Genomic DNA, 26,881 nt, shown 5'->3' with positions numbered 1-26,881 from the left:
AGAGAAACCTCAGCTGCAACCCATCCCGCAGAGGCCAAGGAGGGTCCTACTTCTCCACGTGTGAACGTGACCTTTGTCTGGTGAATAGCAGGGAGGAATTTGTAGACGACCCCGCGCCTCCCCCATTTCCTTATCTCCGTAGAAAAATCGATGTTGGAAACAGTCCCTCCCTCCCCTCTACATGCTCTCCTGCCAGGGTCTTCAGACTGCCCTAACCCTTGCCCTGTCCCTTCCCTCAGCTGAATACATTTGGACCCCTGGCTCCCCGCACCCCCCCCTTTCAGGGTTTCCTAGCGCAGCGCCTGCTTCTCGGCTCAGCTGCTGCCAGCCACGGCCCCCTCCGCAGCCTCCGTTCTCCCCCTCCTCCCGTCCCCCCTCCCGCTCTCATTCTACGTCATGGGATGACGTTGGGAGCCAGGGAGGGAGGAGGAGCGCTCCCCCCTCCCCAGGCAGCGGCTCCCGCTGCAGCTTGCTTAGCCCAGCCTCCTGCTTTCCCGCCCCCCCCTTTCTCTAAAGCGAGCCCCCCACGCCTAGCAGGAGCTATATAAGGCGGAACGAAGCAGGCGACGGGGGCAGCGCAGCCGAGCGGAGCCCAGGAGAGGAGAGAGGAGAGAGAGAGCCTGAGCGAGAGACGGGGAAGCAAGAAGCAAGAAGCCACCGGTGCGTCTGGACGGGAGCGCAGGTGTTCGGAGCACCGGAGCTGGAGCTCTGCAGCCGCTAGTCATGTACCGCTCCACCAAGGGCGCCTCCAAGGCGCGCCGCGACCAGATCAACGCTGAGATCCGGAACCTCAAGGAGCTGCTGCCTCTGGCCGAAGCGGACAAGGTCCGGCTATCCTACCTGCACATTATGAGCCTTGCTTGCATCTACACCCGCAAGGGCGTCTTCTTCGCTGGAGGTGAGCAAACCGGGGCTGCTGGAAACTGGGGGCAATGGAGCTAAGGGAACCCACGGGGACTGCTGCATGTCCAGGGCAGTGTGGCGGAGAGCTGGGGAGAGAAGGGAGACTTGGGGAACTCAGGACTTCCTACTTTTCCTCATGAGCTCTGTTCAGACCTCGCCTTAGTTCTGGATGTGGGTAAGAGCCTGGATAAGGTCCCCAGTGCCAGACTTACGGAAGGAGGAGAGCCAGGAAAGAATGGTCCTAGTTCCCACAAGCGCAGAGGCGCTCCAGGAGCCCGGGGAGGGAAGCCCCGGCAGTTGCAGGGATGGTGTTACCAAAACCCGGGCAAGCGCTTCCACGGTTCTCCACGCTGAAAGTGGGCTCTTCTGCCGCCTTTGAAGCGCTGTCCGCGGTGCTGAAAGCACGACCGTGCAGCAAGGCGCTGCCCGCGGTGCTGAACACCCAGTCGGTTTTTGAGCGCTGTCCGTGGGTCTGAAATTCGGGGCCAAGAAAGACCAAGCCCTGACTTAGGAGTCAAAGGGTTCTCTGGCTAGAGAGATCCAGCAACAGGTTCCCTGGCAAGAGCTGTGGGCAGCGGGTCAACAGGTTCGTGCAGAGGCAGGTTCATGAAAAATTCCTCCAGATTTTCTGAAACTCAGTCCGTGCTTTCCTTACTAATGCTTTGCCTCCCAGTTTTACTCCTGACCCACCATGTCTTCTTATCCTGCAGGCACTCCTCTGGCGGGCCCCACGGGACTTCTCTCATCTCAAGAGCTTGAAGACATAGTGGCGGCACTACCTGGATTCCTACTTGTGTTCACAGCAGAGGGGAAGCTACTTTATCTGTCTGAGAGTGTGAGCGAACATCTGGGCCACTCCATGGTGAGTGGTTAGAGTCCTCTCAGTTTGGGCTGGGGCACATATGAGATGCAGTGAGTTTTCCACTTTTGAGAATCTGAGAATAAATTACTGAGGATAGAGGGGTTATACCCTGACAGACGCTATGTGTCAAGGATTGGCCCTTGCTTCCTTCACTAAATATCATTTCATCTCTTCACCTTTCTTCAGGTGGACCTGGTTGCCCAGGGTGACAGTCTCTATGACATCATTGACCCAGCTGACCACCTAACTGTGCGCCAGCAGCTCACTCTGCCCTCTGCCCTGGACACTGGTAAGAACTCCCTTCTCCCTCTCTCAATTAAACCTCCTTCCTGCTTCCCTGCTCCTCCCCACCTGCTATGTCTTGCAATGATCCACTTCCTCATCAGTTTTTCTTTTCATGTACCTAGATCGCCTCTTCCGCTGTCGCTTCAACACCTCCAAGTCTCTCAGGCGCCAGAGTGCAGGCAACAAACTGGTGCTTATTCGAGGCCGATTCCATGCTCATCCACCTGGAGCCTACTGGGCGGGAAACCCTGTTTTTACAGCTTTCTGTGCCCCACTGGAACCAAGACCTCGTCCTGGTCCTGGCCCTGGCCCTGCTTCACTCTTCCTGGCCATGTTCCAGAGCCGTCATGCTAAGGACCTGGCCCTACTGGACATCTCCGAGAGGTAAGCCCAGAACATTCAGACTCCAGAAGGAAGGCAAGCCAGAGATGAGGGGACCCTAGATTCTGGAGTCAGGGGCAGGGAGGATGGGGTGTAGGGGGGCAGAGGACCTGGGAGGGAGTGAGATGCCTGGGTATAAAGCAGGGAAAACAGAAAGCTGACCTCACCCTTTCCACCTTCCCAGTGTCCTAATCTACCTGGGCTTTGAGCGCAATGAACTGCTCTGTAAATCATGGTATGGACTTCTGCACCCTGAGGACCTGGCCCACGCTTCTGCTCAACACTACCGCCTGTGTGAGTGTCCAGAGAGGCTGGGGACAAGACAGGGAGCTGGGAAAGGTGATGGGAGACCCAACCAAGAAGGGCTGTGTTCAAGACTTAGCTGGGGAGATGCCAGAGGCCAACAATTTTGGATACTATAGGATGAACTTTAGGGTAAGGAGTCAAAATGAGAATAGAATCAGAACTGGGGGACTCCAAGTGGTGAGGTCAAGGTGGGGAGCTGAGTGGTGCAGGTCAGGGTAGTCAGAAATAGAGATGTCATTGATATCCCAATTCAGTGGAGAGGTCAGCAAAGGGGGAGTTTAGGTGTTGTTGCCTGATGGATGTCCTAATTCTTCATATCTTCTTTCCCTTCAGTGGCTGAAAGTGGAGATATTCAGGCAGAGATGGTCGTGAGACTGCAGGCCAAGCCTGGAGGCTGGGCATGGATTTATTGCCTGCTATACTCAGAAGGTCCAGAGGGCCCCATTACTGCTAATAACTACCCAATCAGGTGAGCTGCACTGCAGGGGCTTGGAGGAGAGCTGAGATGGACGTAGAGGAGATACAAATCAGGGAACTTCTCTGGGAAAGACCACCAAACCCTTACCACCTGCCTCTTCTCTCCTCTCCAGTGACACGGAAGCCTGGAGCCTCCGCCAGCAGCTGAATTCTGAAAATACCCAGGCAGCCTATGTCCTGGGCAACCCAACGATGCTGCCCTCATTCCCTGAGAACATCCTCTCCCAAGAGCAGTGTTCCAGCCCCAACCCACTCTTCACCCCAGCCCTGGGGGTTCCCAGAAGCACCAATTTCCCTAGTGCTCCAGAACTGGGTGCTGCCTCAACATCAGAAGAGCTTCCCCAACCCCCCAAAGAGCTGGGTTTTAGCTACCTGGCATTCCCGTCTGGCTCTCAGCCTTCTCTTCAAGCAGACTTGAGCAAGGATCTTGTGTGCACCCCACCCTACACACCTCACCAGCCAGGAGGCTGTGCCTTCCTCTTCAGCCTCCACGAGCCCTTCCAGACCCACCTGTCCACTCCTTCCAGCTCTCTCCAAGAACAGCTGACTCCAAGCACCGCAACATTTTCTGATCAACTGACGCCCAGCAGTGCAACCTTCCCAGATCCACTGACCAGCCCACTTCAGGGCCAGCTGACCGAAACCTCAGCCAGAAGCTATGAAGATCAATTGACTCCCTGCACCTCTGCCTTCCCAGACCAGCTCCTTCCCAGCACTGCCACCTTCCCAGAGTCTCTGGGCAGCCCTGCCCATGAGCAGCTGACTCCTCCCAGCACAGCATTCCAAGCACACCTCAACAGCCCCAGCCAAACTTTCCCAGAGCAACTGAGCCCCAATCCCACCAAGACTTACTTCACCCAGGAGGGATGCAGTTTTCTCTATGAGAAGTTGCCCCCAAGTCCTAGCAGCCCTGGTAATGGGGACTGCACGCTCCTGGCCTTAGCCCAGCTGCGGGGACCCCTCTCTGTGGACGTCCCTCTGGTGCCCGAAGGCCTGCTTACACCTGAGGCCTCTCCAGTCAAGCAGAGTTTCTTCCACTACTCTGAGAAGGAGCAGAATGAGATAGACCGCCTCATCCAGCAGATCAGCCAGTTGGCTCAGGGCATGGACAGGCCCTTCTCAGCTGAGGCTGGCACGGGTGGCCTGGAGCCACTTGGAGGTCTGGAGCCCCTGGACTCCAACCTGTCCCTTCCGGGGGCTGGTCCCCCTGTGCTCAGCCTGGACCTGAAACCCTGGAAATGCCAGGAGCTGGATTTCCTGGCTGACCCTGATAACATATTCCTGGAAGAGACGCCCGTGGAAGACATCTTCATGGATCTCTCTACCCCAGACCCCAATGGGGAATGGAGTTCAGGGGATCCTGAGGCAGCGGTCCCAGGAGGGGCCTCACCGCCTTGCAACAACCTGTCCCCAGAAGACCACAGCTTCCTGGAGGACCTGGCCACATACGAAACCGCCTTTGAGACAGGTGTCTCAGCGTTCCCCTACGATGGGTTTACTGATGAGTTGCATCAACTCCAGAGCCAAGTTCAAGACAGCTTCCACGAAGGTGAGTCCGGCCAAAGTGTTTGGGAACGTAATTCCCTGCCCCGCCAACGAGATGCTGGTAGAATTAGATGGGTAAAAATTCCCCTTTCTGTACCTTAATTTTATTAATGGCACAACAACCCTTACTGCCCAGGGTAGCAATGAAGAGAAGAACTAGAAAAAAACTTAGCATAGACATTCTGGATAAGTAGGCCTAGAGGGCAGGGGTCAGGGACGCAGCATAAAGTGCAAGAGAATCCCTTGTTAATGACTTGTGCTTCTTCATTCGGTGAGGGACCTAGATCGGCCATCATCATCCATTTCACAGGTGAAGAAAATCAAAGTTCCAGAGTTAAAGAAACTTGCTTAAGTTCATAAACAAACTGAGGGAAGAGGGATTAGAGTTGTATCTCAGTATTCCTGCCCCCTAAAGAGAATACAGAGCAAGAGTTTGCAAGAGTTTGGGAAAGGAGGAAAGTGAAACTCAGCCCCTAGCCCACTGGAGGCTCCTTGCCCATGGCTCCCTCCTTTCCAAAACAATAGTCGTAGTTTCACTCCCTCACCCAGATTGGTCCCTTCTCTTGCTGAGCCTCTGGTGGTCACTCAGTCATTGGACCAACATATCTGAGGCCTGGGCTATATGCCAACAGTGCGCCGTACCCTCAACCTGTCTTTCCCAATGACCTTACTGACTGTCATCTCTCTCTCTCTGCAGATGGAAGTGGAGGGGAACCAACGTTTTGAATAAGTCTGTGACTTAACGTCGTCAAGTATGGCATATTGTCATCAAGACGTGGAGCCGCTCTCCACCCCCCCGGGACTGTTGGGGGGATTCTGGGGGCCAGAGGGGGATATATCTGATTCCCCAGGCCCTGCAGGACATTGGGGGGGGGGAGGTGGGAGGGCAAGGGAGGGGAGCTTCTTTTTAAAACTTAGAGCCTTCAAGCAATCCCAGTTTCCATTTCAATCTGTATTCACTCGTAGTGAGTTTCCTTGAATGGGATTTCAAGCGGAGAATGGGGGAGTCTCACTTCCCCACCCCCCGCACTACCCCATGGGCCTGGGCCAGTTCTCCACTCCTGGGGGGCCAAGCCACCCCTGGGCCTTGGTGGGGGAAAGGCAGCGCCCACCTGGGCCAGCCTGTGCCCTCAGGGGCTCTTGACACCCACGTAGAATTCTCTACACACCAGTAACGGGATTTCAATTCCGATGGACTCTGCCGCCCTGGCGGCCCTTCTTGTGACTTTTGCGCCCCGCGCCTGGGGTGGGGGGCGCGAAGAGACGCTACGTTCCTTTCCGATGGAGGAAGGCAGACCTGCCGCTGTCACGCGTGTGCCTGCACGAGTGCGCGTACCCGGTGCGGGACTCACCCGGCTGCCAGACTGCCTGGGCCTGCCCAGGTGGCCACTGCGTGGTGCTGCGGTGACTTTGTAGCCAACTTTATAATAAAGTCCAGTTTGCCTTTTTGGTACCACTGGTGTCATGCGCTGCTCTGAAAAAGGAAGGGTGGGGATCTGAGAAGGTTGGGAGGCCCAGGTGGGAGTCTGCGGGCCAGGAGGCCAAGCCCGGACCTACTGACAGCCCCGGGGTTTCCTCCTCCACTCACGCAATCATTCATTCCTTCACTCAACACGAGCGTGCAGGGTGTGACCCACTCTGAGACTCCACTCTGGAGAGTTTGGAGCCCCAACAGATGCTGCCTCTTGCCTTCAAGGTGCTTTGGCATAAAATATTAGAGGGTATTGGAGTCTCCTTCCCGCTCCAGGCGCACAGTGCTCACAGTGAGGGAGGGAGCAGAAGGGCCTGGGGATGGGCAGGGGATTCAACCTGACATTTTCCGGGACATGGGTTTGAAGTTCCAGAACATGAGTCTGTCTTCAGCCTGGTCCTGCAGGGAAGCAACTTCCCTTGGGGGCTCTGCGTCTTCTCGCTGGAAATGATAACCACCTGCATTATCCCTGCATGGGACTTTCAGTGGATAAACACTTTCACATCTCTTGTTACCTACAGTAAAGCCTCTAGACAGGCATAGTGGCACCACTTCACCAACGGAGACACAGGATCTCAGGTAACAAGTGATTTGCCCCACGCAGGGGGGCAACATACCTACGTCAATGCATCTGAGTTCTGGGCTGTCCCCTCTGTTCCCAAAGCTGCTCAATCACCACCTCATATTGTCCCCTTCCAGAGCACCTGAGAAGGTCAGACTTGGAATGGGGCAGGAGCCTCTTCTCTTCCAGGTCTACAAGCTAGAGAAGACCCCCAGCTTGGGTGTGGAATATAACTAACTGGGTCATGAGAAAAAAAGTTCTCACAAATGCTCTTTTCCTCCCAACTTGAGTGCCCAGTGGCCACAGGGTGTGGTGGCGGGTGGGAGAATGAAAACCGAGAGACAGAAAGACCTTGACTCAAATCCCACCTCCAACAATTTTTTTGCTGAGAGAGATCCGAGCCTCAGTTTCTTCACAGGTAAAAAGGGACTGAAGAAAAAGGTGTTAACTTCTCAAAGATGCTGCTAGAACTCAACTGGGTCTTTATAAGCTGAGGAGCACAGAATAGACTTAGCTTATTAAAGTGAGAAGAAAATAATAATAATGAAGTGAGTTAGAAGGCACCGGTGATCACCGAGTCTCAGAGAAGTTTCTCAAGGAGGGGAAGGACACTCCAGTCATCCTCCAGTGAAATACTGGGCTGGACTCCAGGAGCTGAGGTCATGACACTGAATCCCCTAAATTTCCTTTCATTCCAAATCCTCCAGCTCCAGGATCGTGCCCTTGAGAGGGTCCCACAGGAAGGAAGACATTCCAGGGACCTGTCATCCCTTTTGCACCTTGGATTTATCTTCTGTTGGAGAAACAGGAAAGGCGAAGTCTTGCCCTCTGCCTTCCTGTGCATCTGTCCTCCCACTTGGACAGAAGAACCGAACTGTAAGCCCCAGGACCCGGTCTTAGCTTCCCTACCCTAAGGCAGCATGCGCAGGGCTGAGTTCATAGCAGGCACACGAGAAATATTTGATTGAGAGGACCATTTTTGAAGAACAGCCCAAGGCTTTGAGTAGAAGTCACCAATTTCTACCCCAAAAACTTGTTTCTTAGCAAAGGGTTGTAACTCTCAGCTTCAAATCTTAAGTGAACATAAGCTCAAGACACACACTAGAGTCCCATCTAAAAACCTCCCTGGTGGTCATCAAAAAGGAAAGAAAAATCCGAGAAGCTCTAAACAGTCGAGAGGAACCTAAGAAAAATTACAGTGAAATACACGGGGTTATTTTGGATGGGATCCCGGAACAGAAAAAGACAGAGGTTAAAAAGAGAGGGGGGGAGGAATACTAATAAATTATGGACTCTAGTTAATAATAATGTATCAGTATTGGCTCATTAATTGTGACAAATGTACCAATACGTGTAAGATGTTAATAATGGCAGAAATAATAGGCATAGGGTATATTTAACATTCCTATGAATCTGTATCTATGCTGAAATTAAAAGTTTTTTTAAAAGTAAAAATCAAATAAATGAAAATTTTAAAAATAAAAATATAGGAGAAAAAAGAGCCACCTTACTGTTGGTTTTCATGGTGGCGGGTGATAGCAGACAGCGTTTTTAACGAGGAGACACCAGGGATCATCCCCAACCAGAGGTCCCCGGGAGGCACGAGCACTGTCCAGCACAAAGAAAAAAAAATAGGAAAGCCAACTGCTCCCCCTGCTGGACAGAGAGGGATCTGTTTCTGTTCTCACAAGCAAGGTCCCTTGTGGCTCAATCACAACTAGAAACAAATGGATATACTGAGGCTGGGAGAGAGGGAAGGACTTGCACGATGGCTCTCCCAGAGTCACTGCAGAAGCCAGATCTACTCTCAGCCAAGTCCCTTCCCACCAGTCCCAACTCTGGCCTGGGAGCAGAAGGTAGGGGAAAGGGCTCAAGTTTTGGGGTCAAAGACTGAGTTCAAGTGCGGACTCCGCAGCTTCCATGTGATAAAAACTTGCAATACCTGTATGTATCAGAAAATGCGCTGCGTGCTGGGGAGACAGCGGTTCACAGGACAGACAAGGTCCCTGGGCCCACAGAGCTCATATTCTAGTTGTGGGGAGACATAACAAAAAGTAAACGAGCAGTCTAAAAAGAGCGTAGAGAATGTACAATAAGGGAAAGCACCAGGGTCCCGTGATGGAGAACCACAGCTCTAGTTTGGACACCCACCTAACTTAGAGTGGGTGTCTGAAAAAAATTTTGTAGGGAGTTAACAGTGGGGCGCCTGGATGGCTCAGTCAGTGTCTGCCTTCGGCTCAGGTTATGATCCCAGGGTCCTGGGATCAAGCCCCAGCTCAGGCTCCCTGCTCAGTGGGGAGTCTGCTTCTCCTTCTGCCTGCTGTACCCCATGCTTGTGTTCTCTTCCTCTCTCTCTAATAAATAAATCAACTCTTTAAAAAAAGAAAATAAAAACTTTTATAAGGAGGTAACATTGGAGCAGCTGGCTGGCTCAGTCAGTAGAGCGTGTGACTCTTGATCTCAGGGTTGTGAGTTCAAACCCTCCACTGGGTGTAGAGATTACTTTGAAAAACTTTAAAAATATTTTTAAAAATTAGGAGGTAACATTGGGCTATGACCTAAAAGGTGAGAAACAGAAATAAGAATGTTCCAGACCAAAGGAAAGCAAGAGTAGAAGTGTTTAAAAGGAATGATGTGACCTGTTTAAGGAATAGCGAGGACATCAGTGTGGTTGGGTCAAGGTCAGCAAAGGGAAAAGATTACCAACGGCATTGACTGGTAAGAAGCTCAGACTTGATTTCACGTGGAATAGGAATCCATTGAGTACCTTTGAGCAGGTGAATGACATGATATGATTACACGTTTAAGCATCCCTCTGGCTGTTGTGTGGAGAATGTAGAAACAACAAGTAGAATTACTAAAATCCCAGAGAGGAGAGAGACTTTTCATGTGTGAGCTGACAGTCCCATCATCTTCTGCCCTGGAGAAATGTTCCTATTCTGGGTGCAGGCTGATTGGTTTAGTCCACACAGAGGTAATCCACTGGTAGTGAGTTTTGGGATGGCCAGCAGGGGCTGTTGTAATGGATTGGAAATTGGAGGAGCCCCCAAATGCATGGTTTGTTTTCCCCATGGAATAGTTGCTAAATTCCAGACTGGGGTGTGGAAAGACTGGGCAACTGAGAGGAAAGCTAAAAGACGAAGAAATTCCCCCTAGTCTCATGGTGCTAAAGGGGAAAGACGCTTAAGCAGCAGAGAGCTGGGTGCCTGGGTGGCTCAATGGGTTAAGCCTCTGCCTTTGGCTCAGGTCCTGATCCCAAGGTCCTGGGATTAAGCCCTGCATTGGGCTCTCTGCTCAGCAGGGAACCTGTTTCCCCCTCTCTCTCTGCCTGCCTCTCTGCCTACTTGTGATCCCTCTCTGTCAAATAAATAAATAAAATCTTTTTAAAAATGTTTTATTAAAAAAACTTGTAGAAGAAAACACAAAAGAAAATCCTAGGTACTTAGGTACTAGGGGCTGGGTGAAGGGTTCTTAGTTGTGACACAAAAAGCACGATCCATAAAAGAAAAAAATTTTTTAAAAATTGACTTCATTGAAATTCAAAAGTTTTCTCTGTGAAAGATCTTGTTCAGAGGATAAAATGACAAGCTACTCAGTGGGAGAGAATATTTTCAAACCATCTGACAAAAGACTCCTACCTAAAACTCTCGAGACACACAGTAAAAAAAAAAAATCCATGAAAAGAGACAAAAGACATGAGACACATCTCACCAAAGAACATATATGTAGAATATATATGCATAAGCCCGTGAAAAGATACTCAACAACACCAACCGTCAGGAAAACATAAATTAAGAGCACAATGAGATACACTAACCACCTATCAGAACGACTAAAGACGAACAATAACGATGGCAACGTGAGGTACTGGCGAGAATGTGCAGAAACTGGATCTCTCCCGTGTTGCTGCCTGCCATGTGACATGATACAGTTACTCTGAAAAGAAATTTTGCCGTTTCTTAAAAAACTAAACATGCACTTACTATACAACTCAGCAATTGTGCTCTTTGACATTTGTCCAGAGGAATGAAAATTCTGGTCTTTCAGGCATGATCATAACAGCTTTATTTGTGATAGTAAGAAAAGTGGAAACAACAAAATGCCTTCAACAGATGGATGATGGACAGGCTGGTGCATCCACACGTGGGAATTCTGCTTAGCGATAAAAAGGAATGAGCTACTGATACACGACGACTTGGATGGATCTTAAAGGCATTATGCCGAGGGGCGCCTGGCTGGCTCCGTTGGTGGAGCATATGACTCTCGATCTTGGCATTGTGAGTTCAAGCCCTACATTAGGTGTAGAGAGGACTTAAAATCTTTTTTGGAAAAAAAAAAAAGGCATTCCATTTACTATAGCACTAAGAACCATATGATACCTGGGAATAAACCTAACCAAAGAGGTGAAGGATTTGTACTCGAGGAACTACAGAACACTCATGAAAGAAATTGAAGAAGACACAAAAAGATGGAAGACCATTCTTGGATCGGAAGAATAAACATTGTGAAAATGTCTATACTGCCTAGAGCAATCTATACTTTTAGTGCCATTCCGATCAAAATTCCACCGGTATTTTTCAAAGAGCTGGAGCAAATAATCCTAAAGTTTGTATGGAATCAGAAGAGACCCCGAATCGCTAAGAAATCTTGAAAAAGAAAAACAAAACTGGCGGCATCACGCTACCTAATTTCAAGCTTTACTACAAAGCTGTGATCACCAAGACAGCGTGGTACTGGCATAAAAACAGACACATAGACCAGTGGAACAGATAGAGAGCCCAGATATGGACCCTCAACTCTATGGTCAAGTAATCTTTGACAAAGCAGGAAAAAATATACAGTGGGAAAAAGACAGTCTCTTCAATAAATGGTGCTGGGAAAATTGGACAGCTATATGTAGAAGAATGAAACTCGACCATTCTCTTACACCGTACACAAAGATAAACTCGAAATGGATAAAAGACCTCAACGTGAGACAGGAATCCATCAGAATCCTAGAGGAGAACATAGGCATTAACGTCTTCGATATCAGCCACAGCAACTTCTTTCAAGATATGTCTCCAAAGGCAAAGGAAACAAAAGCGAAAATGAACTTTTGGGACTTCATCAAGATTAAAAGCTTCTGCACAGCAAAGGAAACAGTCAACAAAACAAAGAGGCAACCCACGGAATGGGAGAAGATATTTGCAAATGACAGTACAGACAAAAGGTTGATATCCAGGAACTATAAAGAACTTCTCAAACTCAACACACACAAAGCAGATAATCATATCAAAAAATGGGCAGAAGATATGAACAGACACTTCTCCAATGAAGACATACAAATGGCTATCAGACACATGAAAAAATGTTCATCATCACTAGCCAGCAGGGAGATTCAAATTAAAACCACATTGAGCTACCACCTTACACCAGTTAGAATGGCCAAAATTAGCAAGACAGGAAACAACGTGTGTTGGAGAGGATGTGGAGAAAGGGGAACCCTCTTACACTGTTGGTGGGAATGCAAGTTGGTGCAGCCAATTTGGAGAACAGTGTGGAGATTCCTTAAGAATTTAAAAGTAGAGCTTCCCTATGACCCTGCAATTGCACGACTGGGTATTTACCCCAAAGATATAGATGTAGTGAAAAAAGGGCCATCTGTACCCCAATGTTTATAGCAGCAATGGCCATGGTCGCCAAACTGTGGGAAGAGCGAAGATGCCCTTCAATGGATGAATGGATAAGGAAGATATGGTCCATATACACTATGGAGTATTATGCCTCCATCAGAAAGGATGAATACCCAACTTTTGAATCAACATGGATGGACTGGAAGAGATTATGCTGAGTGAAATAAGTCAAGCAGAGAGAGTCAATTATCATATGGTTTCACTTATTTGTGGAGCATAACAAAGAACATGGAGGACATGGGGAGATGGAGAGGAGAAGGGAGTTGAGGGAAATTGGAAGGGGAGGTGAACCATGAGAGACCATGGACTCTGAAAAACAACCTGAGGGTTTTGAAGGGGCGGGGGGGTGGGAGGTTGGGGGAGCCAGGTGGTGGGTAATAGGGAGGGCACGTATTGCATGGAGCACTGGGTGTGGTGCATAAACAATGAATTCTGTTACACTGAAAAGAAATTTTAAAAAGGCATTATGCTGAGTGAGAAGAAAGATAATCTCAACAGGACACATACTGTATGAATCCGCTTACATAACATTCTAGAAATGAGAACAAAGACCTCTCTCTCACGGAGGTGGGGGTGGAGAAGATTAGTGGTTGCAAGGACCAGGGCTAGCAGGGGAGGGGGTGGGTCTGCAACAAAGGAGAGAAAGCAACCAAGATGGGAACTATGGGGTCTTTTATAACCGAATCTTGGAAGTGACGTAACATCACTTCTGCTGTAGTCTGCTAGTGACATAGGCCAACCCTGGAACAATGTGGGTGGGCGTGAATGACTAAAAGTTGAGAATCTTTGGGGACAGTTTTGGAGGGTGGCTTACCACACCAGGGTCCTGGGATCGAGCCCCGCATTGGGCTCCCTGCTCAGCAGGAAGCCTGCTTCTCCCTCTCCCACTCCCCCTGCTTGTGTCCCCTCTCTGTGTCTCTCTGTCAAATAAATAAATAAAATCTTTGAAAAATAGACATAAAAAAATAAAACAGAGGCATAGAAAAAGTTTGAGATGTTGGGGTGGCTCCGTCAGTTAAGCATCTGCCTTCGGCTCAGGTCATGAGCCCAATGCAGGGCTCGATCCCAGGACCCTGGGATCACACCCTGAGCCAGAGGCAGACGCTCAACCAACGGAGCCAGCCAGTAGAGCAACTATGGATCTTAGGGTTCTGAGTTTGAGCCCCAGGAGTTTACTTAATAAAAAAAATAAATAGATTTTAGAAAACAAGTAAAAGTAGATCAAAACAGTATCCAAAGTATGAGCCCAATTTGTTTTCTTAAAAAATCTTATACCAAAAAAAAAAAAAAAAAAGAATCATATATAGGGGTACCTGGGGGGCTCAGTCGGCTAAGCATCCAACTCTAGATTTTGGCTTAGATCATGATCTCAGGGTTTGAGGCCGAGTCCTGCGACAGGCCCCACACTGAACGTGAAGCCTGCTTAAGATTCTCTCTTGGGGCTCCTGGGTTGCTCAGTCAGTTAAGCACCTGCCTTCGGGTCAGGTCGATTCCAGCGTCCTGGGATCAAGCCCCGTGTCTGGCTCTCTGCTCAGTGGGGAGCCTGCTTCTCCCTCTCCCCCTGCTTGGGCTCTCTGTCACATAAATAAAATCTTACTGGGCGGTGGGATTACAGGTGTTTAGTTGTTGCAGGTGTTTCTATGCTTTCCAAATCTTGGGTGAAACAAAGTTCCTAGCACCAAACAGATGCCCGGTAAACGTGAACCCCATTTCCACCCCATCTCCTCCTCTCTTTGAGAAGACAGGAATCCTTGATGTTCTGGATAATGAGGAAAATGAAAGGCCAGGGGCTTCCCGAAGGCCTCCCCCAGCTTGGGCAGGTGCACTGAAGCTTTGCTTCTGTGGGCCCACCGTCACGAACTCCACAATAGTTCACGCTCAGCTAGCACCTCTCCTAGGACAAGGGTCACCTTAGTAGATGGGCCGGAAGTCGCCCCTGGGACCTGAGGTGCTCTGCGCAGGAACTCTGCTCGGGGCTGTGACTTAGTCCCCAGGGCAGTGTGTTTCTGGGGAGGCGCTGAGTTCTAAAGAGATGACCTATTTTCGATGGAGGCTGCTTCTGTACATCTAAGCCTCCGCATCCCCGGCCTCCACCCGTTCTCTCTGATTTTGAATCAGGAGGCTGGAGCTCTGCTACCTCGGCCCCCGATTCAGAACCTGGGCACGGCGCTCTGCTTGGCTGAGGATCAGATTACACGGCATGAGAACAGCATGAAGACCCTCTTCCTGACGGAAGCTGATGTCTGTCCGTGTTGGCTCCCGTGGCCATTGGTCCTTTTCCCCTCGGGTCCCGAGACAAAAGTCAAGGGTGAGTGACAAAAGGGTGTTTATTTAATAAGCTTGATCTCTTGATACTGTCATACGTGTAAAAATATATAATTTAAAGTCACGGAAACAATAATCAGCTTGGTGTTGCCTCCCTTCCGCCCGTTTGGTACAGCTTTTCCAACTGGCCTCCATGCCAGCTGCTCCCTTCAAAATCCTGGAGCGTGGGGGACAGGGGTCACTTCTTGGCAGCTTCCGCCTGTGCTGCCAAATCGGCCTCTTTCTGGGCAGCCAGGAATTCGGCTCGCTCCTTCTGGAAAGCTGCCAGCTCTTCTGAACTGAGGCTGAAAAACAGGTGCAGAAAAACAGTGAATGACCAGTCACTGCTGGGGAGCTCACAAGGGCCCACACCACTGTCTCGGAGCCCCTTCTCCCTCCCTGAACTCCCCACCCTCCATAGCTTCGCCACCCCCCACCCCTACCTTATATTCCCTTTGTAAAGTCCTGCCAGTCCTTGGAGGCCTCTGCTATACTCCAGTCCAGATTACCTGCCCTTTCCTCTGGCCCCCAAACCCTTTGTACAAAGAAGTCATCAGGCTGTGCGCCTGTACCCCCCAAAAGCGGGGGTCAGACTGACTCACCTCTGCACTCCCGGTAAAAGTAAAGATTTGCAAAAGGTCAAGTCTATCCCTACACCCTGCTTAATCCCCGCTTCCCTCAGGGAAACAACCATTGGCCTCAGCATGGGATGTGACGTCAGCAGCAAGAGGCCCAGAAAGGACCAAGTGCTGCCCCTGCTGCTGTCTGAGTCCGATGCCCTCCCAGCCATCTCATTCAAAGAATTAATCCCTGAGGTCATCCCAAGAGGGGGCCCCCTGTTGGCCTTGGGATCAGTTTTGAACTTGAGACAATTAGAAACAGCCTTCGGCCTTCCCAACTGGTCCTTCTGCCTCACCTCTCTTCCTTTTTTTTTTTTTTTTTTTTAGATTTTATTTATTTATTTGACAGAGAGAGATCACAAGTAGGGACAGAGGCAGGCAGAGAGAGAGAGAGGAGGAAGCAGGCTCCCTGCCAAGCAGAGATCATGGGATCAGAGACCTGGGATCATGACCTGAGCCAAAGGCAGAGGCTTTAACCCACTGAGCCACCCAGGCGCCCCCTCACCTCTCTTCTGATTCCCCACTCTGCTTCCAGCACCGCGCGCCAGAGCAGACCGCCCTTCTTTGCTTACCTTGTCACCTTCTGTCCTTCACAGGGAACTTCCCACTTCTTGGAACGCTTGCCCCGGTCCTTGACCTCCTTCCCCAAGTATCACCTGTCTATGAAGTCCTCATCGACACACCAGGCCAAGTCAGGAGCTCTACTCTCTGTTCTCCAGACACCTGCATTTCCTTTTGTCAACACGGACCATCCAACAGCCTCACGCTCCACTTAGCATCTGCCTCCAGCCCTGAACTCGGAGCTCCGTAGGAGCGCGGCCAAGCATGGCTACCTCGTTCCTAGCTGTATCCAATGTCCAGAACAATGTCTAACCCATAACAAGTATTTAATATTCTTATTCCACAGGGATGAATAAGGCTCCCCATTCCCGAGAATCCAAGGTCCTTGACTCAGAAGCTGACCCTCCCACTGCAATGGGCCCTCTCAGCTTTGCCTCAGAGTCAAGAACTTTCCAAGCCCTCCCCCCACACTGCACCTTCCCGAGACACTCACTCCTTCACCACACGAATGCCCAGGGAACGGGCAGAGCCAATGATGGAGCGGACCACAGAGGACAGGGGCACATCCTGCAGGGCGAAGGCCTCGTCCTGAGCTTTGACTCGGGCGATCTCATACACATGCTTCAAGGTCACCAGGCCTGCCACTTCCTTCCCTGGGAAGAAGAAACAAGTCGGCCTTCAGGTGTCCCTGCTTCCTCCCAGCGCCCCCAGAATCCCAGGTGCCCACCCCGACCCTTACCCGTCTGCCGGGCCCCCTTCTCGATCCCCGCAGCTGCTTTCAGGAAGTAGGAAACAGTGGGTTGTCCAATTTTGATTTCAAATGTCCTGTCAGGCTTAAGAGGAAAGAAAACACATGAGATTATCTCCTGTCTCCCTCAACCCCTGCTGCCTCAGCCCAGAGAACCTCTAACTTCTGTCCCCTCTTCCCTTGACTCGTCTTCCAACGGTGTCCATCTAAGAGACCACGAAACCACAGGGAAAACAAATCTGTAGCTAACAGCTTAGCCACCTCTGGTCCAGGCCCCACTCGGCTCTAGAAGCCCCAGGGAAACGGAGAGGCAATGGCAGGCACTGCAATAAGGCAGGATGGGCTCAGAGAAGATACCGCCTCGTCTCCACCGCGCCAATGGGCAAAGTGGGAGTCCCTAATGGGAAGCGCCTCGCCCAAAGTTAGAAGCTGAGCAGCAACCCCAGGGGCCCAGCCCCTCAGGAACGAAGAAGAGTAAAGGCAAAGAAAAAGAAGCAGGACCACTAGGTGATGGGGATTACGGAGTGCCCTTGTCGCAACGCGCACGGGGCAGGTGGTGTACGGAACTGATGAACCCTTACACCGTACACCCAAAACGAATTAACACTGCGTCCTGACTGGGACTAAACTAAAAGCCTAAAGCCGAACAGGATCAGAGTCCCGATCGCGCACCTTCACAAAAATCTTGGTGGGCAAAGGAATGCCTTCTTTGATGCCCTTTGTCTTCTCGTTGAACTCCTTGCAGAACTGGTTGATGGAAACACCTCTCTGGGTGGGAAGCACGGGCGTTAGTGCGGCGAGGACACCCAGGGGAGTCTTCTGTCCGCTGCCCCCTTCGTCTTCACCCCTTACGGCCCCACACGCCTTCCGCTACCCAGACTCAACTAACACTCCACGCGCGATGATCTGCGCGCATCGGCCCTCCCCTCCCAACAGCCCGGTGAGGAAGGACCGAGGAAGCTCGAAAAGGTTTCGGAACGAACGCCAAGACCAGAAGCGTGAGGGCAGCAGAGCCGCGCTTTAATCCGATGCCTCCCCGCCTCCAGAGCCCGCACCTTCCGCCGCCTACTAGCTCCCACCCCACGCGCCTCCCGCTCCCAGTTCCAGCCACGGGTGCACCTGGCCCAGGATGGGGCCTAGTGGGGGCCCGGACATGGCCTGGCCTGCCCGCACGATGGTCCGGATTACGCCGCCGGCCTCGGGCTTCCTGAGGGCCCGAGTGGCCCGACTCAGCTTCGACATGACGCGAGGATCCTGGCCCCTAGTTCACCTCAGCGAGACAGCAAGAGCGACGGCTTCGGGCGCCGCCATTCTGGGTCAGAGGTCAAGGGTCCTCGAATTAGATTGGGGCAGGTGAAGCCAATAAAAAGGAGCGTTATTTCAGCCCTTCTGTACTCCAACCAGTAAGACAAAGAGAGTAATATGAAGGGGGAAAACATTTTAACTCGCGAAATGGAGATAGGGAAAGGCGCAATGGTTCAGATACACACATTCCTCCTGCAGCACACATAGGCAATACCTCGGACAGCTAAACTGGAGGAGGAGGAGGACCTTAATGCTCGCACAGCATTGTGGGCATGGTAGTTTTGACCGCCTATGCAACTCTCGCATGTTGCTACTCTCTGGGGCGCCATCTGCTGGATGTGATTATAATCCTTGGATTTGAAAGGAACTTAGAACACCTTCTCCCGCCTGAGAATCTCTTTTTTCTTTCCTCGCCTGTTTCCTCGCCGGTTATTGAAAGGCACTGTGGTTAAGAGTACACACCCAGGAAGCAACTACCTTGCTGGCTGTGAACTTGTTCAAGTTACTTACGTTCAGTTTCCTCCGCGTATTCAGTGAGGATTATAATATGTAGACATAGCTTTAGGGATTGTAGTGAGGTTTGAGTTACCAAAGTGTTACAGCAATGCCTGGCACCTGGTAAGCATGTGCTATGAACTGTACAATGAGGACAAAACCTTCACAGGGCTGTTGTGAGTGAGGCTTAACAGGCCCAGAACATGTTTGATACATCATGCCTGGTAAAATAAGATAATAAAATAAAAATAAGGGAACGTTTTATTATGTCATTTGATTTTTAATTTTTTTCGCAGTTGCTACATTCCAGGCACAGTGCTGAGCGCTTTAAGGGCATTATTATCTCATTTAATCAACACAATGGCATGAGGTAAATTCTTTTATTATACCCCTTTTAAAATGAGAATGTCGACGCACAAAAAAAGTAAAAAACACTTACTATGTGTGTGACAAGACTGGGAAATAAATATTGGTATTATCTGATTCTAGACCTTGTGCCATGTACCATGACTCTATATTGCCTCATCTAGTAAAAGGAGATAATCTGTGTTAAACCACACTGTAAACTGTGAGATTTTTTTATTGTGGGGTTGTTTTTTTTTTTTTTTTGGACTCCCGCTAATTAAATGTGATTGTTCCTGCTTCTGAAGTTTATCAAGGTCTTTATATAACGCTCTACCTCCTTAGCCTCAGCAAGAGTCTGCAATCAAGCTGGCTCTTTGATTTAGTAGTTGTAAAACCCTGGGCAAAATAATTAACTTCCCTGTGCTTTGGTTTACTGACTAGTAACGTGGGACTAATAATAGTACCAACCTCCCAGGAAATTAGTGAATTCAATTGAAGTGCTTAGAAGAGAGTCTGGTCCAGAACAAGCCCAGCTAGGTATGATTTATCTCTGGGCACCCCACACTGCCCAGCCTTTATTTACAAATTTATTTACAAATAAAGACATAAATCCTTCCTAAATGAAGGTATCAGGAAACAGATGGGCATGGCAGGTGCTCAGGGAGCCAAGAAAGCTGCTTGGGACAAAGTGGGTTCTGTTGCCAATTTCCACTTTCTGTCAATGGAAGGATAGTTTTGATTATTCCAGCTCTTACAAATTTTAAGGAAGCAACTCCCTATTCTAGCTTTGGGAACGTGTGAGGTCAGAGTGTTCTGTGGTGAAAATGGCAATGCGACAGGCGAGTGGGGGTTGGATCATACAAGTCTTGTCAGCCCTGCTAAGGCTGTGGCTTGCAGCAGAAATCACTGGAGAGGGTTAAGTAGTTGCATTGAAAGGTGACCTTAGCTTGTGTAGGTAGAGGGACTGGGGGAGGGCAAGCCTGGATGTAGGAAGACCCATCAGGCCAGGGCAGGAAGACAGTGGAAAGATGTTGGTGGCTTGGGACCAATTCAAGAGATACTTAGAAGGTAGAAACATACTTTAGTCAGGAAATGTTTGTGCAATATGTACTGTATCAGTCTTTATGAATAGTAACTCATGTAAACTTCATTATAATCCTATGAAGTATAAGTTCTATTATTATTCTCCACCTTAAGGACTAGGAAACTGAAGCCCAGAGAGGTCAAGTCACTTGTCCAAATCTATGCTACTAGAAAGTGGCAGAGTCAGAATTTGAACCCAGACCTTTGGTTCTAGTGCACCTGACCACCCTCTAGGCTGCCTTGTCAGTCAACAGAACTTGGTGCTTGGTGGGTGATTTGTTGGGGAGAGGGAGAGAGGCATCCAGGGTGATGTTCTGGATTCTGGCATGGAGAGTTTGGGCAAATGAATGATAAGGTCTTTCACTTTCAGTGTTGGAACACGGGAGATGTAAGCATGGGTGGAAGATGGTGAGTTGCGTTAGGAAGTATAGTATAAGCCTAGACAGCTGGTTTCTCTTTTTTGTAATGTCAGTGACTGGCTTAAGCTTTCACTATGGAGGCATCCACTTCAAGGAGACATTCGTTTCAGAGATGACTATCTAAACACATTGCCAGCCACAAGTCTAGATATAAAGACTCAGGTCAAGTCCCCTCTCTCCCTGAGGCTCCTTTGTTTTAGAGATCTTAGTAACTGAGCATTTGAACTGCTTGATTTTAGTCTTTGCGTGCTTTGAATTCCAGCTCTTCTGTTTTAAATTCGCCAGTAAATAGTGTGTCTGTGAAATTTAAGGCTCCCACCCTGGACCCCAATAAAAGCAGAACTCAAGATGGTCCCCTTTCTCTCTCTCCTGAGAACTGGCTGTGTGGCCCCAGGTGTGCCCTGCAATTTCCAGGACCTGTGAGTAATAAACTTTTTTTAAATTTAAATTTTTATTTTTTGTAATAACATTTTCCCCCGTGTTCCCTGATGGTATTCCTGAGGGCATCTTCCATTCAAAATACAAACCATATGGTGGGAGGAACCTGGGGGTCTCAGTTGGTTAAATGCCCAACTCTTGATTTCAGTTCAGGTCATGATTTCAGTGTCCTGAGATCGAGCCCCACTTTGGGCTCCACAGTGGACATGGAGCCTGCTTAGAATTCTCTCTCTCGGGGCGCCTGGGTGGCTCAGTCATTAAGCATCACCTTCAGCTCAGGTCATGATCCCAGGGTCCTGGGATGAACCCCACGTCATGCTCCCTGCTCTGCGCGAAGCCTGCTTCTCTCTCTCCCACTCCCCCTGCTTGTGTTCTCACTGTCTCTCTTTCTCTCTGTCAACTAAATAACTAGATAAAATCTTTTTTAAAAAGTTTTTGTGAGAAAAAAAAGAATTCTCTCTTTCCCTCTGCTCCTCCCCCCTGCCACTCTCTCTCTAAACAACAACAACGACCAAACAAACAAACAAAAAACACCAGGCCTGTCCAGCCACAACACTGGTTGTCAGTCGCTGGGACTAGTGCACAACAGGGTTGCACGTGGGCCACTCAGCCACAGGGCCTGGTCTGGGAGAGACGCCTGAGCTGCACACAGAAATGCTGGCATCTGTAGCTTAGGGACTGATAGTCCTTGGGGCCAGGGCCAGGACTGAGATCACCCAAGGAGGAAAGAAGAGAAGTCAGCATTTAAAAAGGGGAAAGAAGAGAAGAGAGAGGAAGCAAAAGAAACCAAGAAGGAGCAGCCACAGAGTTAGAAGGCCAGGAGATGGGGTATCGGAAGCTGCAGGAGAGCAGTCTGAGAAAAAGAAGTAAAGAAGTAGAAATCAAGCTAAAATTGAGCCTGCGCTCAGCAGAAAATGAAAATGCCTGGACAATACATTATAAGTAGGGGTTTTATACTGTGACCTCCGACGTACGTGGCATAGAAGGATTCACGGGGCTGCAAGGAAGAGGAGAAAAGAGGGATGTGGAGTGACAGGGAGACTTAGGACGTCCCAGCTGCAAAGCTTGAAGCCAGCTCTCCGGGTGGGTAGTGGACCCCGGAAAAGTGGTTTAGGCCAGGAGTCAGTGGGTGGCTAATCCCCTTCCTCAAGGAGGCACAAGACCTTAGAGAGGGAACAGCTGTGTAGCTGTGACAAAGGCATGCTTGGCAGGAATGCCTGCGCCCTGGCGCAGCAGAAAGTCTCCTATGCTTTGAGGTGTAATGGGGAGACAGCAGAGAAGCCACCAGCCGTGGAGATTAAGGTTGCCTGGACAGAGGCCTTCTTAGGGTGGAGGTCCTGTCGAGCCATCTCATCTCACCGTGTGAACAGACAGCATTGGGTGCCAGTTGTGTCCTCCTGGGGTAAAGGGAAGGAACTCCAAATTTCCACCAATAGAAACAGAGATGAAGTTGAGTCAGAGAAAAGCAAATTCTATATCTTATGTGCAGGAAGTCTGAACTAAGATCTGTACTTGTCACACAAACAATGCTCAGCCCTATTCCTGGTATCCTAGGAGCCCCCTGGAGCAGCACAGAACTGTAGGCAGAGAAGGGGGAGGCAGAGGGAGAAGGAGTAAGCTGAGCCCCCTTCCACTTTTGATTGCACATATGGAGAGTTAAGGACCCAGAACTGCCCACATACAGTTCACCCCTCTCCCTCAGTCCCCATGTTCAATCTGTCCTGAATCCCACCCACTTATGTCACCACTGATCCCACCAATTCTGCCATCTCCTCTGTGACTGCCAGAGAGCAGGGCTGGCATCCCAAACACACACTTCTCCCTAGCTCCGTGACTTCAGGCGAATGCTTGCAGCTGTCTGGGCCTCAGTTTTCTTAACTGAGAAATAAGAATTAACAAGCACCTACCATATAGGACTGTTGAGAGAATTTAATATGATTCCATAAACAGAGTACTTAGCTCAGGCCTGGCTCAAGGCATCCAGTAAGTACTCTATGGAAGCTAACTACTAGTATTGTCAGTTAGGTACTCAGGGCAGCCCCAGCTATGGCCTCTCTGCCTCCATTCTTGCCCCCCCCCCCACCAGTCTGTCCTCTCCAAGTCAGCCAGTGTGAGGCCCCATCTAAAGCTTGTCGGTGACACCTACAGCTTCTTTTCCCAGGTGTGGGTCTTGGTCCATTTGAAACACTTGTTAAGTTCAGCTTTCTGGGATCTCCCTCCAGGGTCCCAGGGGATCCTGCTGGGACTCAACACTCTTCAAACTAAAGTCTACACTTCATAGCCCCTGCCACCTTCTCCAACCTCATACTCCATACCTCACCATCCAATCAACCAGAGTGGACACACCCTTGTTGCCCCGTGCCCCCCTATTTGTAGATGTATAGACCTGGGAATTCTTTCTTCCTTTTTCTACTGCCTCCCTCTGCCTCCCTTCCCCTCAGGAAGGTGTTTCTTATGGGCCGTATTCTCTCCTTTCCAAAGTAATATCTTGAAGCTTTAACCCATTACCTAAGAGTGTGACTGTGTTTGGATATGGGTCTTTAAAGAGATAGGAGCCACCCAGGTGGCTCAGTTGGTTAAGTGTGTCTGCCTTTGGCTCAGGTCCTGATCCCAGGTATCCTGGGATAAAGCCTCCATCCCTGCTCAGCAGGGAGTCTCCTTCTACCCCTTCCTCTGCCCCTCCCCAAGCTTGTGCTCTCTCTCTTGCCCACTCTCTCTCTCTCAGATTAATAAATAAAATCTTTAAAATAAAATAAAACAAAACAAAAATGTAGGTGAGTTAAAATGAGGCAGTTAGGTTGGGTCCTAATAATCTGACTGCTGTCCTTATAAGAGGAGATCAAGACACAGACATGCACAGAGGAAAGGTGTCCTCACCACATGAGGACACAGCAAGAGGGTGGTCATCTGTAAACCAAGAAGAGAAGCCTCAAAAGAAACCAGACCTGCTGACACCTTGATCTCAGAAAAGACTTTTTATTTATTTATTTATTTTAAATATTTTATTTATTTATTTGACGTAGAGAGAGAGATCACAAGTAGGCAGAGAGGCAGGCAGAGAGAGAAGGGGAAGTAGGCTCCCTGCTGAGCAGAGAGCCCAATGCAGGGCTTAATCCCAGGAACCCGAGATCATGACCTGAGCTGAAGACAGAGGCTTAACCCACTGAGCCACCCAGGCGCCCCCAGACAAGACTTTTTAAAAACTAGCATTGTGGACTATCAGTGGGTTATTGAATTGGTTTCATGAGTTCAACTAACATTTTTAACAACACAGAATGGAACAGAAAGAACAAGTATGTCACATGGAGCAAAGATATGTATTGTCTTGTCACACTGGTGTTTCCCTTGTGTGGCTGTGTGTCTATTGGACCATAATAAAAATGTCTTTCATACTAATGCTCATGGGCAAAAAGAAAAAGGAAAAGAAAAAGAAAGTCCCTGTAGTTTCACTGGAACAAGACCCTACCTGTTCAAATTGCAGAGTGTGAGAGTTTGATTGAAACAAATCTTCTTATTTTAAGCACTTCTATTTTAAAATATCATAAACAGGGTGCCTGGGTGGCTCAGTGGGTTAAAGCCTCTGCCTTCGGCTCTGGTTATGATCCCAGGGTGCTGGGATCGAACCTCACATCGGGCTCTCTGCTCAGCAAGGAGCCTGCTTCCCTTTCTCTTTCTCGGCCTGCCTCTCTGCCTACTTGTGATCTCTGTCTGTCAAATAAATAAATAAATAAATAAAAATCTTTTGAAAAATATCATAAACAAACAAATAGCCCACATAACATAAGTGTACAGCTTGACTATTACAAAACAAGTACCCAGGTGAGTACCACTCAGTCAAGAAACTGGACAGCACCATGGACAGCTCCCTGAAGCCGCACCCCGCCCCCCCCCCCCCTCCCCTGGGAGCTCCTTCCCAATTATGACCACCTTCCTGATTTTTGCGCTACTGACTTCCTTGACTTTCATTTCTTTTTTCAAATTTTTTAATTTTTAAAAAAGATTTTGTTTATTTGCCAGGACCCTGGGATTATGATCTGAGCCGAAGGCAGAGGCTTTAACCCACTGAGCCACCCAGGCGCCCCGAATTTCTTTATTTCTAACGTTACATTTCTCTTGGTATACACCTAAGAGTGGAATTGCTGGCTCATGTGGTAACTCTATGTTTAACTGCTCGAGGCACTGCTGGTCTGTTTTCCTAACCCGCTGCACCATTTTACACTCCTGTGAGCAGTGTGTGAGGATACCAAATTCCCCACATCCGGACAACGCCTGCCTGCTTTTGTCTCAGTCTGTGGGTCATCCTTTCCTGTTTTTTTTTTTGCATGAACTTTATTTTTTTGTTGTTGTTGTTGGAAACTGAAGAGTTTAATTCCTATATTGTAGCAACTCAGTATTGTTCTACCCCCTCTGAGGCTTGTTATGGTCGTTTGTCTGTTTAGTGACTGGCTGGGTTATTTTATTTAAAAAATTTTTAAGGATTTAATTTATTTATTTGACACAGAGAGAGAGATCACAAGTAGGCAGAGAGGCAGGCAGAGGGGGAGAGGGAAAGCAGGCCTGGGCTAAGCAGAAAGCCTGACTCAGGGCTCGATCCCAGGACCCTGAGACCATGACCTGAGCTGAAGGCAGAGGCTTAACCCACTGACCCACCCAAGCGCCCCTGGCTGGGTTATTTTAAATATATATATTTTTTAATTTGACAGAGAGAGAGACCACAAGTAGGCAGAGAGGCAGGCAGAGGCAGGGGTCGGGGGGGGGGGAATGCAGTCTCCCTGAGGAGCAGAGAGCCTGATGTGGGGCTCAATCCCAGGACCCCAAGATCATGACCTGAGCCAAAGGCAGAGGCTTTAACCCGCTGAGCCACCCAGGCGCCCCTGGCTGGGTTATTTTAGTGAAGTCTATCTCCCCCCAACTCCTCTACTTCCCAGTCTAAATATAAAGCATGTCTTGATCCTGAGGAAGTGCAGCCCTGGGTGTGCCCACAGTCACCCTGGGATGACAGTGGTTTGGGTAGCCCGCTCCTTGACTGACTCTTTCCCTGGACACACCCAGCGGTTAAACTCTACTCAATGCTAGCCAAGTCCTCTATTGTTTTCAACAATGTCCTGGGACATAAATTTCTCCATAAACTGATCCAATCAAATTTGGTCTCTTTAAAGGGATAGGGTTTGGATCCCCAAATCGACCTGAGGGTCCATTCCTTTCGCCAGCTCCCATTCTCACTTACAAGGGTCTCAGAGGTACAGCCCACCATCTTAGCCCTTCCTTCTCTCCAGATATCTTAGCCCAGAAAGTTCCTTGTTGTTGGATTTTCTTCAACATCTTTTCTGAAGTATATACACAAATTTTCTTCCAAACTTAATGCCAGCCACTTGTCTTCAGACACTTGGACCCAAGAATTGAAGAAATAGAGGTTGTGTCTTGTTCCTTTCTTTGTTGCCCCCCCCTTTTTTTGGAAGATCTAGATTGAAGAGAGAGAAGGCAGGGGTTAAACAAAGGGATTTCAGAACAATAGTGCAAATTTGTATCCCATGATAGGCAGGTACTATTACTATTCCCATTTTATAAATAAGGAACATGAGGTCTGGAGAGATTAAGAAGCTGGAGTTCTTTTTTTTTTAATATTTTATTTATTTATTTGACAGACTGAGATCACAAGCAGGCAGAGAGGCGGGCAGAGAGAGAGAGGAGGAAGCAGGCTCCCCATGGAGCAGAGAGCCTGATATGGGGCTCGATCCCAGGACCCTGGGACCATGACCTGAGCCGAAGGCAGAGGCTTTAACCCACTGAGCTGCCCAGGTGCCCCAGAAACTGGAGTTCTTAAGACAGAGCCAGAAGTCAAGGCTGGAACTTGGGCACTTGTGTCTGTTGGTGGTGTCCCAACACTCCCTTCCTCTCTCCCACCTGGACAATGCTGGGACCAGGCTCACCCCAGGTTTCAGGAGGCCTTTTGTGGTCTGGCTGTGCTCACCACATAGCTCTGGTCCCAGGTGCACTGCTCCACAGGAGAAATCTCTGCCTCCTGCAGTGCCCTGGAATCTCTCTCAGTCCTTCCTCCCTGCAGTCTGCTGTCAGATGGTAGCCCTAGGGCTCAGCTAT

At 49.4% G+C, this 26,881-nt stretch overlaps 2 protein-coding genes across 4 annotated transcripts; one reads left to right on the top strand and one right to left on the bottom strand.

The window, feature by feature from the left end:
• The first annotated feature begins 592 nt into the window (after positions 1-592).
• On the top strand, positions 593-5,585 carry NPAS4 (neuronal PAS domain protein 4). 3 transcript variants are annotated; one of them, XM_046016411.1, is made up of 8 exons: positions 593-898; positions 1,614-1,765; positions 1,952-2,054; positions 2,173-2,434; positions 2,616-2,725; positions 3,071-3,206; positions 3,328-4,763; positions 5,457-5,585. In XM_046016411.1, exons 1-8 carry the CDS (start codon positions 724-726, stop codon positions 5,483-5,485), a joined length of 2,403 nt encoding a protein of 800 aa, XP_045872367.1. In that variant the 5' UTR covers positions 593-723; the 3' UTR covers positions 5,486-5,585. The 3 variants fall into 3 exon arrangements, with proteins under 3 accessions (XP_045872367.1, XP_045872365.1, XP_045872368.1); XM_046016409.1 differs by lacking the exon at positions 5,457-5,585 and having other exon boundaries at positions 3,328-5,436; XM_046016412.1 differs by lacking the exons at positions 593-898; positions 1,614-1,765; positions 1,952-2,054; positions 2,616-2,725 and having other exon boundaries at positions 2,263-2,434.
• A 9,188-nt stretch (positions 5,586-14,773) lies between these two features.
• On the bottom strand, positions 14,774-18,020 carry MRPL11 (mitochondrial ribosomal protein L11). Its single transcript, XM_046014369.1, has 5 exons — positions 17,817-18,020; positions 17,370-17,465; positions 16,689-16,782; positions 16,443-16,602; positions 14,774-15,073 (listed from the first exon to the last, which is right to left on the bottom strand). Exons 1-5 carry the CDS (start codon positions 17,937-17,939, stop codon positions 14,968-14,970), a joined length of 579 nt encoding a protein of 192 aa, XP_045870325.1. The 5' UTR covers positions 17,940-18,020; the 3' UTR covers positions 14,774-14,967.
• Between the last annotated feature and the right edge of the window lie 8,861 nt (positions 18,021-26,881).

The sequence above is a fragment of the Meles meles genome, chromosome 8, assembly GCF_922984935.1.
Source record: "Meles meles chromosome 8, mMelMel3.1 paternal haplotype, whole genome shotgun sequence".
In the NCBI taxonomy this organism is placed as follows: domain Eukaryota; kingdom Metazoa; phylum Chordata; class Mammalia; order Carnivora; family Mustelidae; genus Meles; species Meles meles.
Note: the sequence above shows the minus strand (reverse complement) of the source record. Positions and strands in the feature narration are given on the sequence as shown.